Source organism: Dromaius novaehollandiae, chromosome 1 (assembly GCF_036370855.1).
Source record: "Dromaius novaehollandiae isolate bDroNov1 chromosome 1, bDroNov1.hap1, whole genome shotgun sequence".
Lineage (NCBI taxonomy): Eukaryota > Metazoa > Chordata > Aves > Casuariiformes > Dromaiidae > Dromaius > Dromaius novaehollandiae.
This window is the reverse complement of record NC_088098.1, coordinates 192,791,173-192,807,365: the sequence shown is the minus strand read 5'-3', so window position 1 is coordinate 192,807,365 and position 16,193 is coordinate 192,791,173. Positions and strand designations below refer to the sequence as shown.

The window sequence follows — 16,193 nt, the reverse complement described above, 5'->3', positions numbered from 1 at the left end:
ATCTAAACTAAATAAAAAAGATGCCATTTTCTAACATATACCCCAGGCTAGCAAATAAGAATGATTTAATGTACTTGCCCTGTGGTAATATGGTAGCGCTGCAAACCTCTGAGCCAATTTTTCTTTTCTTTTCTTTCTTTTTTTCTTTTTAAACATATATGCCCCATAGGGAAAGGATTGCAATTTAGCTCTTATTTGTGGATATATCGCTTTCATTTCAGCAATTCTTGAAAGCCTTCCTGCTGTCACACGCTACAATATGCAAGCACCCAACTGAATGAAGACCCACCAGGCTTTTTCAGGAGTTTATTCACAGGTTTGGCTTTGCTTATTGTAGTATGCACCACATTTAAATTAGATGAGGGCTACTGTAAAGCAATAACATTGTCAATGGCTGGAATCTCACTTTCCCCTCTAACAGTCTGAAGCAAATTAATGTATTGGTTGTTCATTAACAAGTAAACAGTTTCTGCTACAATGTCAAGGAAAAAGAATGTGTTCATTAATATGAACGATCTTCATCTACAAAGATGATTTACACAATGCATGTCATGAGATAGCTTTCCCCTAACTAGTACACTACCAAACTGAAAAGCTGATTCTTAGGACTTTCTTGAAATTACAATATTGTTTGTTTACCAATAAGAAAGACAGTCTCAGTCACCTATGCCACCATTGTAAGCTCTATAGTAAGTACTTAAAAAAAGAGAGATTTCTGGCATCACTTGTGGAATTAATAAAATTGATAACTACAGACTTACACTGCATCAATGATACATATTATTCCTGTGATAAGTTAAACTAAAAATAAGATTAATTTGGTTATAGAAATTCCTTAAACAACAACACTTAAATTATTTCAAACTTGAATTTTTCCAAGATTTTTCTGAAAAAATCAGCAAACACTGGCTAAAAAAGCAAAGCAGTTTGGATACACCAATGTAATCAGCATGCCTTGTGCTTTTCTGTTAACCCTCTGAGTACAACCATAGTATTCTGGATTTTTTGTACATTAATGCTATGAAAATTATTACTAACAGAAATATTACATATATAATCACTTAATAAATCATGTCCTAAATATAGTTAGGACAGGCACCTCATCTAGTGGGTGCCTCATCCATCCTAAAATTTTAATTATCCCCTAGAGAAGCCAGTCGCTAGGAACTGTAAGGGAAGCTTAAATGACCGGCTTAGATTAAATGCCTAACTCTTGGATGGATACATCTAGATGAAGTGAAGCCCAGCACACAACCATCCAACTAATGCTGTGCTATCACCTACAGTTCTACATTTTCATTTCAAAGTTTGCTTACTGCATGTAAGCTCACTAGAATATTGCACTTAGATTGCAGCCCACGTTACCCCCACTTGCATTTAATTGAGAGGAACTAAGCTGGAAGCTACCCTACTCTAATCTCTCTTTAATAGTAAGTTCAGACTGACAGGCATCTCCAGAGACCAAATATTAGATGACCTGAATCACCCTCTGGAAGTGCTTCTCTCTATCTCCTTGGTGATAGATAGAGCCGACAATGTCTGCCATCCTTAAGTGCCTCAATTAACTACATAGACATAGGAGGGAGGAAGTTGTCCTTGTATATGTAATAAGCATTAAAAAAATATTTCTGTCACATTCAGCACCAATACGATGCAATGATCTGAAAGGGAAACGAAGAAAAAAGTCAGGAGGACCGGTAAGTATTACAGTAAAATGACCACGGTGTGCTGTGTGCTCTCTCAGACTATCACATCAGTAGTAGTCTGTTATCTTTGATTCCTTTTTTCACCGGTGTTTCGAGTATTTTTAGGGCCATGTATTCTGTCTCCACTTACCCCCAGGAATTCAGACATTAGAAAAGAAAAAGGGTAGAAGCTGGCAAACAAGCCTAAACCATTATTATTTCCATGAAACCATACATACATACATATATATATAGATATGCACACATGCATATATATACATATATATATATATGGGTATATTAAAACCACCATGGATACCTCTTTTAAAATAGTTTAAATATTCCAATACCTTTCCTTGAAGTCTAAAAGGGTCTATCAGCAATTTGAAACCCAATCCTTCACAGACCTAAAAATAACTTAAAATAAAGATTTTTATAGTTATGTTCATAAAACATGAACCAAAGATTAGAAGCACATAAGATGTTGGGGACGAGTAGGGATTTTAGGATCTGGGATTATTTTCACATACATTTTAAGCAGTACAAGATGGTGAAAGATGGAGGAGCCAAACACCTTATTTTAATGATGACCCTAGATTCCAAGGCAAAGCAGAAGAGACAGGTTTTTGAATAGTATTTTGCATGCATGAGGTGAAGCTTTTTTTTTTTTTTCCTCTTGACTTCCCTCTCTAATTAAGAAGAATGAACACCGGCCTTTGTTTTAAGACTGCCAAATTTTCCCAATAGTCAAGGAGCATGTGGTATTAATGGACAATTTTTTATTACCAAATATATGTCTTGCATTTACATGGTTGAGTTGTATCTAAAGGGAAGGCTGTAATATAATGTGGGAAAGGCAAGGCTGAAAGAACATGTGCCAGATCCCATCCTACTCTAAATTGATGTAAGTAGGTGGCAAGGGAGGATTTACTTTGGCTGAGGGTTTGGTTCCAGGGGGAAAAAAAATTCCTTGTCCTAGCTGAATGTTACCAGACTAGACATCATCATCACAACAGCTGTGACTCTGCCCTATCTACTATGTGCCTCCAAGGTTGGCTGGGCATGGTCAGTGATCTACCACAGATGCAGGCCCTTCCCAAATCCGGACATTCGAGCACTTTTGCATGGCAGTTCCTTTATACCTTCTCTTGTTGCCCCAGTGGAGCTCGCCAGCAAGCCACCTAGTCACTTCACGTGGGTTAAAATGTTGACCTTTAGCCAACAGACCACTGTTAATTACACATTAGTCAGTCATAAAGACATAAACCCTACAACCTGATGCAGATTCATACTTTACCTTGTGTTTTAAATAAAGTAACAGAGGTCATGCACAAGCACAAAGCTTCTGCCCATGATGTACGTTCAGAGATTAGAGTTTCCTAATGGCTTAGGGTAAGATTCATTTTACTAAACTTAATATTCTGAAGTTTGGTGTCTATGTAAGCTTCCACCAGTAGGTTCCTTGTACAGTAGAGTGAGAGCAGTAGGTGTCTCCAAAGCATGAGTATTCCTAAAATACACGTCTGTGATAGATGAGATGAATCAGACTTGGAAATGCCCATCTCTTTACTGACAAGGAAGTCTAGAGATCTACTTTAGACTAAATGTCTCACTTTTAGGTTATTAAAGTTGGGTGAAATGAATTGCATTCTGTGAGAAATTCCTGTAGCACTTGTGTGAAGATGCACAAGATTGAAATTCCTGTATAAAAAAAATCTTCAAAGCTTTTAATATATAAATTCTTGTGTCTGAAGAAATGAAAGATGCATTTTGAAGGATGGAGAAACAAAGCAATTTCAATGTTTCTTAAAAGATGGTTCAACTTATACTTGAAGCTAGAAATGCAGAAGCGTGTTATACTGAAGCCAACAAGCTGCAGGTACACATTCAGTGCCACAACTGCTTTTAGCAATAGTTCTGTGAGTAAACACAACTCAGAATAGAAATTGCATTATGAGCAACTTGCCCTGCTCCTCCAAACTTTATTTATACTTCCCAGAAAGATCAGCAAAATCTGCCTCTCTCTTTGGGCAGCACATTAATAATTCTATCTGTGAGATATGAAAGAGAGAGAAAGAGAAACAAAGAAAGAAAGAAAGAGAGAGAGAAGGTAAACCACATTTATGTGACAAAAAATGCCATGACAAAACGTTAGAGGAGAAAACTTCAAATATGGTCAATCTTATATAAGTAATAAGAGAAAGAATAAATTTCATAATGTTATTTTTTATTTTAGAATAGGATTTTGGAAGTGTGCCATTTTTCTTTCAAGTGAAATTCTGAGTGAATTTATAATCATTTTTCATCCAAATTATCATATTTGAAACCAAAATTTACAAAGCATAATATTTCTGTGGAAGCCAACTTTACAATAATGATTAAATAATATACTATAAAGCTGTCTTGAGGTTTTAACAAACCAGAAATATATATACTCTGTATAAATGCTCATTTTATTAAAGATAATAAATAGACTGGTAAATCATTTTTAGTTTCTCCATTCTAAGATGAAACTTTCACCAATTCAGTTTAGAAAAGGCTTTTGTCCACAGCTCTAAAAATATTTTAAAAGACTTGCTTTTTCCTCAATTTAGAAATCCTCTAGCTATTTTAAGGGTAATTCTCATTAATGTTAATCTTTAAAAGTGACTCTCTCCACAGGAACAACCGTGGCTATCTATGGAATAACCAGGTCACGCTGAGAGGCTCTCTGTACCTTTCTGAACATGAGGCAAAGGAACCTGGAACTTTTAAGCTAGATCATTACATACCATTACACGACAGAATGTGTCCCCAAGCCATTTCCCAAGACCCTGCACTGTCATTAGCAGCAAATCATATGGGAGCAACCTTTTGAGGCCATCATCATGTCATCTCCTGTAAACTATGAGACCACCCTAAACTGAATTTCCCATTTACCCTGCATAACATCCTCCAAAACCAGTCACTCTTCTATGGAAGCATGAAGCAGGTTTACAATGAGCCGCTGTAGAAGATACTGTTTGTTTCATTTTATTTTTGTTTTTACAGCCCATATTTGCAGCCCCTAAGCAACAGTGTGTTTGATATTGTTTTGGCCAGAAAGAGGCAGGGAACTTTAGGGTACTATAAAAGATATGTGCGTATAAAAGCAAAAAAGCCAGAATAAAACCCTAGTGTGGGCTGTCAAGATAAAGTTGATCGTTTACTCAGAGGGTTAACATGTGCTAAAATTACATACTGCAGTTCCTAGCTTCACTGATGAAAACATTCACTGCTTCTGTCTTTAAATAAAAAAGCAAAATAGCCTTAACCCTTTGAGGATCATATTAGCAGCAAGTTGCAATCTAAACAGAGAACAAGTATTTCAATCAATTAGGAAATTATTCTTACAAAGATTCTGTAAACACCCTTTTGTGTTCCACCATTCAAGCATTTAGCACTAGATAGACCAGATGTAATCACTTCACACAGGTCTGAAGGATTTTCAGGGCTCAAAGGGTTAAAGCCAAGACTTTTGGGTAAAAGTGTTTTATTAAAAGGGTGAGTTAGGTGAGCGAACAGTCTCGGATGAACTTGGTGAATAGTCTTCCGATTCGGAGTTGAGTTCAGGTGGAGCTTGCTGTGCCTTAAAACATCCCCTCACATCCTGGTTGCGTCTTCGTCGGAAAACCTGCCTCTCCTTATCAAGAGCGGTGGTCTGGCAGGGGCATAAAATAAGAATAAATGAAATTAGGCTGTGTGTGAAATGCAAAGCTAATGAAAACCATGAATTTGTATGTGGCCTGCAAATACCAGGGATAATAAATGTTCAGACCAAATTAAACCTGTTCTGTTTCAGTCAGGTCTGAAAGGCTTAGCCCACAACATAGCTAAATGCTTTAAAAAGTGCATTTCCCAGACCTTAAGAGGTAGCATGACATCATCAAGCAGATACAGTACCATGTATATGGATGCCATATGTTCTACTTCTGGATGCTATTAATTTCATACTTTAATAGATTCAAGTTTCAAGTCAAATACCAACTAACCTTCCCCCCACCCTTCTCAAAGTATAAATCTACTTCTACAGGCAAGGCAGAGATGTACGCTTGTCTTTGATTTGACCTAATGAAGGTTGATACACACTCAGCCATGTGCAAGTCAGTGCAATTGGTTAACAAAGATGGATTGTGATGAAGTTGTCAGACAGGATAGAGAAACAAACAGCAAAGGAAGCTAGCCCAGCTCTGTGACACCTCCTCACGCCAGTCAATGGATGTTCGTAGGGAGAACACTGACAACTTCTTACTGAAGGACCCACTGAACTTGACCATCCTGCCTCCTCCTTTTAACAAAGGTCTACCAAATTAAATATTCCACTGACTCTATCTCAAATTGGGAAATATCTAGAAATGGGAAAGGAGATCTGTTACTTGATGACCTTCACTTTTTTGCTCAAATTCTGCTAATGGTGAGAGTATAGGTCTTAAGGTGGCTGTAATTTCTAGCCATGTCCTTTCTTCTGCTTCGTCTGGCACATTTACAGGGTGAAACTGTAACCCAGGTAAGCACTATCAGTTTGGTCAATGATTTCAAATGTGGGACTCAGTTTCACCAGTTTCTTGATGACAGGATATGAGACTGCAGTCCCTGAAGTCACTGGAAAACTGCAAGTTCAACAGGATGGCCTTGATTCAGCAAGAGCACTTTGACACCTATTTAACTGCTTTCTGAAGCAGGGCTGACCTCTTAAATCATGGCCTGTGATTTTGGGAAAAAACAAAAATGGAAAAGGCAGGCAGCTAGTAAGATGACCCACAAAATGCAATCAAATATCTGATCGTGGCATAGGAGCCAAAGATAACTTTGAAAACTGAATAGGTTTAACTGCTAAGGCATGTAAATTTTTTCACTAGTATGAAAATCTCCATTTAAAAGAATGCAGCCTAGAGGTTCTTCTGCTTCAAATGATTTATTCTTTTCTCTTGAGATAAATACTACTGATTTCTCTAGAAAATTTACCAGTTATAGTGTGAGCCTCATCAGAGAACGGAGATATGTTTACAGCCAATGTATTTTTGAGAACAAAATGAAAACTAAATCCATCATACTAGTGCAGAATAGCATTATAGCAATCCGTGCTCTAAAATAATATGCAATCAGCATTCAATAATGATGTAATAAAGACAGAAAGATGGACAAGAGTACAGAGCTACTAAAGTAAATGCATTTAGTTAGGCTAAATTGCTGAACTATTATTTTTGTGTCCAAAACCTACAAAGCACTACTTTAAAGGGGTAGAATAATAAACTTTGATAAGTTCATCCCTGTATTTTAAATAATAACTGCTACAAAATCCAGCACTTATCATCTGCTGAGAATTTCTTTGTTTACTGCTAATCTTTTGGTTAAGAACTCTAATTAGTATTTTTCAATGCCTGGTACATTTCTTAGCCTTGAACCAACTCAGTTTTTGATTATATTTTAATGTGAAACAGAAGAATACCTAGATCTTTTACATATTGTGAATATACTGCATACAGTATGTAATTCTGTGTGAAAATTGAAAAGAATGGCATATATTACCCTTCTATAAAATACAGATTTCCATTTAAAAGATTTTTTATGCTTACAGGAAATAAGCATTTATTTAAAGTTTAAACCATATCACATCATCTTGTGGTAACAGATACTCTCCTCTGAGAAAGTTAAACATTTCTGGTTGAATAAATAAAAATACTTCTATTAAATTAAAAAATTATTTTTAAAATCTGGTGCATGAGAGTGGTAAATGTATATGTAAATGCTGAAAGTATTTAAAATTAGGTAAGTTACACAAAAGTGAATACTCTTGAATAAAACATTCTTTTTGAAATTTAAATGAAGATACATAATTTCTTTTTAAAAGACAAAGTTATAAAATTGCAAAATGAGTCAGATAATTAAATATTATGACATCATTTTAAAGATGTCTTAAAAGATAAAATCCAAGATACTGCTTTTCTACCATTATTAGGGAAGCTTTTGGAGCTATTTGTTTAAATATACCTAAAAGCACTTACTGCCTTAAGAATCAAAAAAGTTAGAGAAGGCAAAAGAAAAGATGATTACACCTAGTCCAACACCTTACACTGTGGTTTGTAGGACCAAATATTTCTGGCTTCCTAACCATTCAGAAACTTCCTCGAATATTATTGAGATGACATTTCCCTTTACATTTTTGCCCAAAGCCTCTCTTGAATTTGATCTAATCAGTCTTTATTTATAAAGATGTGTTTGTAGATTCAGCGGCACTATATTCTCCTGGGCTGAGTGACATACAAAGTCCTTGCTCACCCAAAACACCCATCAAATAAAGACGTGTAAGGTCAGAAAGAGTCAAAGAAGGGAGCATTTATCTAGTGAAAGCAAAAACACAAAGATCACCTCATTCTAATATTTAGTGTTTAAAATGTCAGAACCACGAAATGGGTCAGTTCTTGGGACAGACGGAGCACTCACAATTCCTACAGAACTTCCAAGACTGAGCTAACTCTTCTCAAGGTCACGACGGCATGTTTTGCACTTCCCGTGTCTATTACACTGCCATACGGTATTGCCATTCTGCATTCTGCACAAATGTTATTTTTCATTTAATGAGGCCACAGTTGTTTCTTACCTCTAAAGAATTTCAAAGTATAATAGATTAATCCACTGGAAGGTAGGGAGATGTACACTGGAGTATTGACTGTGTGTGTTTTGTAAGCGCAATTTTCATCTAGTATGTGCATGTGAGCATATTCCAAATGTGATATTATGGTGACAAAAATCAGCATTTTAGTTATTATTACTATTTTTGTAACAAAGACCTCTTATATTCATTTCCTTGGCTTAACAGATTTATTATTTCATCTACTATTCAGCTGGGTGGTTTGCTAGTGCATGAACTGGTCCATTATGGATTTTCAGGGCATATCTACTTTAAGCTACTCTTTCAATAAATAATAAGAGGATATGAAGTGCACTTATGCTTCACAGGGCTGCAAATCCCAGATTTTCATTATCACATTTTGACATTTTTTTTCTCAGCTTGAGGTGAGAGAGTGAGAACTTTGAGGACTATATGATAGTAATGGCAACTAAATGCAAGTATAGCCTTTTTATTTAAGATACGCAGATGTCATCTTACAATCCATATGAAGAAATGTAGAGCTTCTTATCCAGTAGCAGATAAGTGGATTGCCTTTAATAGTTTGGTGCTGATGGATCTGAAGCACTGCATTAAGCACTAATGTATTTTGCATCAACATTTAGTAATCCTGACACCCAGTACCAAATGGTTAACAAGGTATTTTTGGAAACATATTTAATTTGAAGTAGCAGAGCATTATTGTAAAATCATTGTTTCTGTCATATATATACTAAAGGGCAGTTAGCATTTTTCCAGGATTTTACCATGGGGAGTATCTTTTTCCTGATCTCTAAGCCATAATGTTGCTGGACATCTGAGCCATGCAAATTCTTTGTTTCCTGGAAAATGCTGAACTCTGTGCTTATGAGCAGACATTCAAAAACTACATCTGCTTTGATATACATGTTGGATTTGCAGTGGGAAGAGCCTTATTTTAGCTGTGGGGTGATATTTTCTGTCAGGTCAGTAATATTAGATTGAAGTAACTGCATTTTATGAATGCAAGCAGTGACTGTTTTTCTTTTCACTTGTATTAATTTACTGCTGGCCACCAAATATATATATATATATTCATTTCATTAATAAAAGAACATTATTGTGCATTTTGCCTTTTGGTCCATCCATTATTCATACCAGCTAGGAGACTGAACGGGGGATGCAGCTGTTCATGCATTAATCTAAGAAACCCTTCCCTTCCCTTGCTTTCATTCTGCAGGAACATATTTGCAATTTGTTTGCCATTTTCGTGATGCTTTGTTAGTATCTGGAATTAAAAGGACATATCTAATGAAAAATTGGTATTTTTCTTCCAGTGCATTCTTTTATATACACGTATGTGTATGCATGTATTTAAATGTTCACACCTAGATAATCTTATCGTATTTCTTTAGTTTCTGGTTAGGGACCTTGATATGTTGAGATATGCAACAGCAGATTTCCCTATTGTAAAAGCGACCATTAAGCAATGGCAGCAGCTTTACAATGCAAGGCACGAGGGCATGCCAGGCAGCCTTCTGCTCTGGCACTTCTTGTTTCCATGGGCTTCTCAGGTAATATGATTAATTCATGATTCAATGCACTTCTGGACAGTACTTCAAATTTAGCAATGCACCTCAGGCCCAGAGTGAAAGACACGTTATTTTTAGTCCCTCAAGCAAAGCTATAATTAAGTCAAGTTACATGGTGATTTGGAGATGTGCAAATGACCACATCGAGGGGACATATGCATCGAGTGGATTTGAACCTAGACCTCCAAATACAAAAGGCCAGTGCTTTGGTGCACCATGTAACTTCTGGCATGGAATTAGCTAAAATGAAAGTAAAAAGAAATAAAACCAAATCATCTTGATGTATGCTTTGCACTGCATTGGTGAGTGAATACAAAGATAAGTATTCTACAGGTATAACTGCTGAATTCATACTGCTATATTTCAGTTTGTGTTTACTCTTTGACATCCCTCACTTTTAAATACACGATTCCTCAGCTGGTTTCAATTACACGTGGAAGAGACTTAGTGCCAAGTTGTTTGCATGGGTGAATTTTATTTATAGTTTGTAAATCAGTTGTGGTTTTCTTAGTCAAAGAGCAGGAAAAAGAGATTTTAAATAAGTTTAGATGTTTGTCTGTTTTACCAGGATTAAGTTTACAGAGGGTTTTACTATATTGAAAACGGCACTTTGCAGAGAGTGAGCCTCATTCCCAACTACTTTGCCCATTATGCAGCCATTTGGCTGTAACTTTTGACTCAGTAGTGTGTTGTACCTGCTTGGGACAGTTGTAAGTGACTTGAGAGATGCAAATTATGGGAATTAGCTACAAAACACATATGATGGAACCATGGATTTTTAAATGAGCTATTCAGATACTTTTTTACTTGTGACAGTGAGAATTATATTTTAAAAAGCCAGTATCCTGTGAATTCAGTATTGGCAAGATTGACAATTTCATTACATGTCCATGTAATCAGTCCCCTTGCTATTACCATTACACAGATAAGGCAATTAATGACTTTCCCACACATTTCCTGCTTATTTTATTGCTCCTTTAGCTTTTATATAGTGTCTGTGGATATATCAGAAATAACACACACTAACATTTTATATTAACATTACATATAATGACATTACCTAACATATTATACTAATATTTTACATTAGATTCATCCACCCTGGTGTATCTGATTCAGCCCAGAGAAAGCAGAAAATTCAGGCAATCCTGTCAATAGCAGATTAAAATAATTTTAAGATTCAGACAGGAATGTGAAAGAGTAAGGAAATTCAGGGTCAAAGAAAATATTGGTATGTTGTCCAAAGTACTGCCATCAAAATGAGCTGCCATTAGGAGGAAAAGGTAATGCAGCTGAAGAAGGCTATGTACTGGACACTGCAGCACTCAGGTTCAAAGGGAAGGTTTGAAATACAGGAAAATATTCTTAATATTCTGGCTTAGTTACATGGAGGCCAGAATATGTCACACAAATTGTTAAATGTCTCAGTTAAGTAGATCTAAAAAAAGGGAAGTTTCTTATAAGAAGGTAAAGCTACCAGTTATAATGTTTCTTGAGGACAATGTAGGTGCCACTCTATCCCTTTGGATTTTTTGTGGTCATCCTTGCTAAGTTCCAATAGAAGGTAAGTTATAAAAAATGAATCTGTGGGTTTTGATCCTGTTACAAAGTGATCCATTAGAGAATGGGCTTTCTCAGAAGGAAAAAAGATCCGTAACATAACATATCCGCAGAGAGGAATATAGGCGATCTCTGCTGACTTTGACTTGAGTTGACATAGGTGATTTGGGGTCAACAAAGCTGTGACTGCAGCATAGGCAGACATTATCTACCTAGCCCAAAGCTGGCTTTCTTGGCTATCAAGAATGATAAAGTCTTGGCAGCCTCAGTTCAGTGCAGATGGTGCGAGTTTCCCTGGGACCTTGGGGGGTCTCATTCCCCATTGGAGCTACCTTGGCCTTTTGATCGCAGGGTTGATGTTCCAGTGACGTTATGTGTCATTGCTTTTAAAATGTTTATCATCTTTGGGTCCAAATGATTTTACTGAATTGGCCATTGTACTTTTCCTGTTCCTCACATTCAAGGAACACTGAAAGGTTTTCCAGACATCATATCTTACAGCTATTGCTATAAAGAAAGTGAGCTGTATTTTAATACCTCAAAAAAAAGTCACTTCACTTACAAACACTTGCACATACTATCTTCCTGCCACAGAATAAAACAGGATGCAAAATCAGTGCTCGGAAAATTACGACTTTGAGGCACTTTTTAAAGAAGAAAGTCTTTCAGGTAGAGAAAGGAAAAGGTTTTCTGGTTGATTGAAGGAGGAAATAGTGCCATTTAAAAGATATTTTAGAAGACTGCTAGAAACTAGGGATGAAAATGATCAAAGGAGTAGAGAAGAAATGAATAGTTTAATATCAACAAAGGAAGTATTACATTTTCCTTTCGACATGCTTTCACATATTGCTGTACTTCTGAATTCGGGTTAATTTTCATGGGCCTGTGATAAATTAACTGTTTTATATATGGGAATTGATGAACATTTCATATGCTTTGCATTTGGGCTTACAGTCACTACTAAAAAGTAAACTACTGCTAAACTGAGATGGTTTTATTTATACTAAAATGCTGGTCACTACAGAAGTTGCTCTGTAAAGCTCTTGTTTCTAGGAGATGAAAGAAGAAAAAATACAGACCCCTGCCTCTTCTGAGGTACCAAGTGTTATAGCATTTCCTAATTAAGCATATACGCCTATGAGCACCACTTTCCCAATTTGCCTTTACACACTAGGTGCACTGTTTAGAAAGCACTAATTCTAAACATTGTTGTTACTGCCCCCAGCTGGAAAACAGAGCAGTTTATGTATGAATAAGAGAGATTATCGCCCATCTGCTCCAGCCCATTATTCAAGGATGTGTCATTTTGTATGCCGATGGCAGCCATTACTAGTGCTTTAGTCAAATGGCCTTTTTTTATAGCGTTTATTTATTTACCAACTTGCAGAATTAGAGTCTGCCCCCCAACCTCCACTGTCCCAAATGCATATGGTTTGCTTCAAAATCTGGGCTTTGCAGTTAAACTGAGTCAAGGCCAATCCAAGACGAGACACTCTCTTCTACCACAGACTCTTGTTTCAGGTGGTCTGTTCCCTCTGAAGCTGGATTTTTAAAGGATCTAAATACTGAGTATGACAAATGGAAAGACAGTACTGAATTTGTTGTGTAAAACAAAAAATAGTAAAGTAGAAAAGGAGTATAGGCTGATCATGCATAGTAATTAAACTCTGGAAAGACAAATCAGTGATACAGCTCCTAGGAGCTTTCCTCTGTTTTTACAGAGGAAATATTAAATTTGTAATTATTTGACAAAGTTCTCCATGACAAAAGAGGTCATCTTTCCTTAGTAAGTGAGAGGAAAAATATTTCCAATACTACCAAACCCACACGTAGCTAAAGCTGGGCGCTCAGGACCCACAGAAACGCTGGTGATTCCCCCCTTCTTCAAAAACAAAAAGGACAGATGCCGTGCGGTTGTCTCCTAAGTGCGCTGCATTGTAGGACTAGAGTTGTGTGAAGCATGATGCTAACTGATGCAACAGACAAAGCACATTTTGCTATTTTTTGCCAGTTGCAGTGGGTATATAGCCATAAGCACGAATGCAATAGGCTCGAATTACAGATACTCAAACACATCTGAACACTTGGTGTGAAGGTGTTTCTCAATTATTTTTAGCCAGCATTTAATTCATTGATGGATGGGAACTACTTTTCTACTTCTTGGCTGAAAAGGAGGATTTTTCTTTTTTTTTCCTCAGAACATCCATATCAGAATCTACTTAATTCTTAGTGTGCGCTCAGGGAACTGCTAGGTTTTATGGAAACTGTGCTGTAGTCCAATTCATGCATCCAGTGAAATGATACTGGGCGGGAATTTTACTTTCCTGGAAACACTTGCGGTGATCATCTCTGCTGTTTCACTAATGTGGTTAATTTGCTGAATTTTTCCAAATACCTCATAGGTGAGTTTTTAAAGGCTTCTGGAATTGCAGTGTTAGAAAAATGCAGGTTTCACGAGGCGCTTTTAGAAATTTCTCTAGCTATCACAAATGAGGTCTAGTGAGTAATAACAAGGAGAAAAGCCAGCAAATAACCACTTGATGGAAATTGCAGGGTACTTGATCGATTGAGGCGGCGTGGGGGCCTCCCGTGGGCTAGCAGAACAGGATCCCTCCTGCCCCCACTCCAGAATAACCCCCTCCCGCCCAAGGTCCCATTTTATCATACAGGTCAAGCCAACTAACGACAACCCTGGCACAGTTACACAATGAAGAAAAAAATACTAAAAAGATTCATGCAGTATTAAAAAAATAAAGAAAAAGGAATAGATATTAGAAGGGGTTTGAAAATAAAACAGAAAAAATGCACGGTTAGAAACACAAGCTTACCAGCACATACAATGCATTATATTTCATTGAACTTCGGAGAGTTTCTACGTACTATATTATGCAAATGCATTGTTCAATCTAAGGTAAGGATTGTGTTTTGTGGGTTTAAAATGACAGTATATAGATCCACATCTCACATGGAAAAGGAGGAAGATATATGCTGAGACCCTGTTGCTGCTCCATGTGTTTAAAAACAGGAGCACGCAGGAAGCAGATGCCTTAACAAGCAGTAAGGAGGGGGAGGGTGCATACTTCAGCATATCTAGCAGATTTTCTATATACACTGTCCTTTTAACTATAAGGAAAATTGATACTGAGCATGTGCAATGAAGAGAAAGCTGGCGATGCCGGTGTGAATAATGGGTGAAGAAAGGGAATGAGGGGGTGTGGTGTCTCAATCAAGATTCAAATGAAACCGATAAAGCAGCATATGGACTGGGTAACAAATCAAAAAGCATGTTTATCCACCGAAGGAACTGGTTAATGGAGACTGCCAGCACGTTGCCATGGAAACACTGACTGTTGGAGCTGCACCATCTCATACCTTATCCAATACATTCCTGGTTGTTGGTAGTAGTCCAAAGACCCTGATCTCTTGATGGTAAACCCGTGGTCCAGCTGAGCAGAGAGAAACGGGGCAACTCAGTGGATCGACATTATGCTAAAGAATTAAGACTCCAGAGCAAGCTGTTCCTTATTTAGTGCATATTTACGGTTTTCACTTTCAGAAGGCACTTATCTAACAGCCTAAATCTACGCACTGGAGACAGGAAAAAAAGAAAAAAGAAAGAAAGAAAAAGAAAAAAACAAAAAGCGAAGAAGCAAAAGAAAAAGACACTAACTCTAGGTTTGGTCTTGCTAAATTAGAAGCCAATTTATTCGAACTAAAATGGAGCTTGCAAAATAGGTTACTTAATGCATAATGCATTCATTTAAAAGTCTGACAAATATCTTGTTACCTCCAAAGACAGAAGTGCCCTTTTAAGTTGCACATACCAGTAACGGAAAATTATCTTTTGCAATTAAACTGAGAGGTTTAATAATTTTAAAAAATGCAGTGCAACCATCACAAGGAGCAGGCTAGACAGACTACACAAGGCTTAAATTAGGCTGCTTCATAATCATGGAATGTGTAAAGATGAAAAGAATCAGGTTTTGATACCTCATCAATCATGATAATTCATTTTTAAAAATGCGTTAACCTTGGAGAGCAGGACCACTCAGAGCCATGAATAACATTGTTTATCACTTCAGCTTACACCTCATGCTCAAAAAGATAAAAGTTCAAAACTGTTACATTTACAATTGCACCAATTAAAGTCAAAATGGAAATGAACTTAACATTGTGTCCAGCAAAGTGCGCTCACGATATATTTTAAGGAATATAGATCTTTGAAGTGTAGCTTATCACTAACATAATTGTGTGCACAGGAACAAAGAAAATGTGTTGTTTTCTCTAACCCTTCTGTGCTGTACTAATATATGGTTGAGAGAGCATTTAACTGAGTTAAATAAAATTTTAGGGTAAACTATCTTGAGAGAGACGCTCTGCCCACTTTAATATTGGCGACTGCAATGATTTTCTCATTGTGCCCTATGAAGAGAAAAGGCCATTTTGTGCTTCATTAAGAGTGTGGCATATATTTCCAATACTGATGACAGCTACTAATTCTAAATTCAGGAAAGCAGTTCAACGCACTCCTAGCTACCAACTACTCTAAGTGTCGTTAGGATCTACATAACTTTGAAATTTTCTTGATGCCTACATTGCAAGTATAGATTTTAATAATTTATTCCGTTTGGTTAAAACAATGCCTGTTTCATTTTATTTAGCGTTATTTAAAGGACGTTTCCTGTTTAAAAACAGGAACCTCGTACCTATAGTTAATTTTCTGGAGGCTTAACTACACTGGTCTGCTAT

At 36.7% G+C, this 16,193-nt stretch overlaps 1 protein-coding gene across 4 annotated transcripts in view; it reads right to left on the bottom strand.

The window, feature by feature from the left end:
• Positions 1-292: 292 nt before the first annotated feature.
• DCLK1 (doublecortin like kinase 1) overlaps positions 293-16,193 on the bottom strand; it is a 244,698-nt gene continuing 228,797 nt past the window's right edge. For 3 of the 4 annotated variants that reach the window (XM_026098292.2, XM_064504926.1, XM_064504925.1), the window contains one exon: positions 293-5,364. In XM_026098292.2, the coding sequence (XP_025954077.1) occupies positions 5,200-5,364 (165 nt within the window). In that variant the 3' untranslated portion in view covers positions 293-5,199. Of the gene's footprint in view, positions 5,365-14,816; positions 14,891-16,193 lie in introns of all 4 variants that reach the window. The other variant, XM_026098293.2, reaches the window with a different exon arrangement.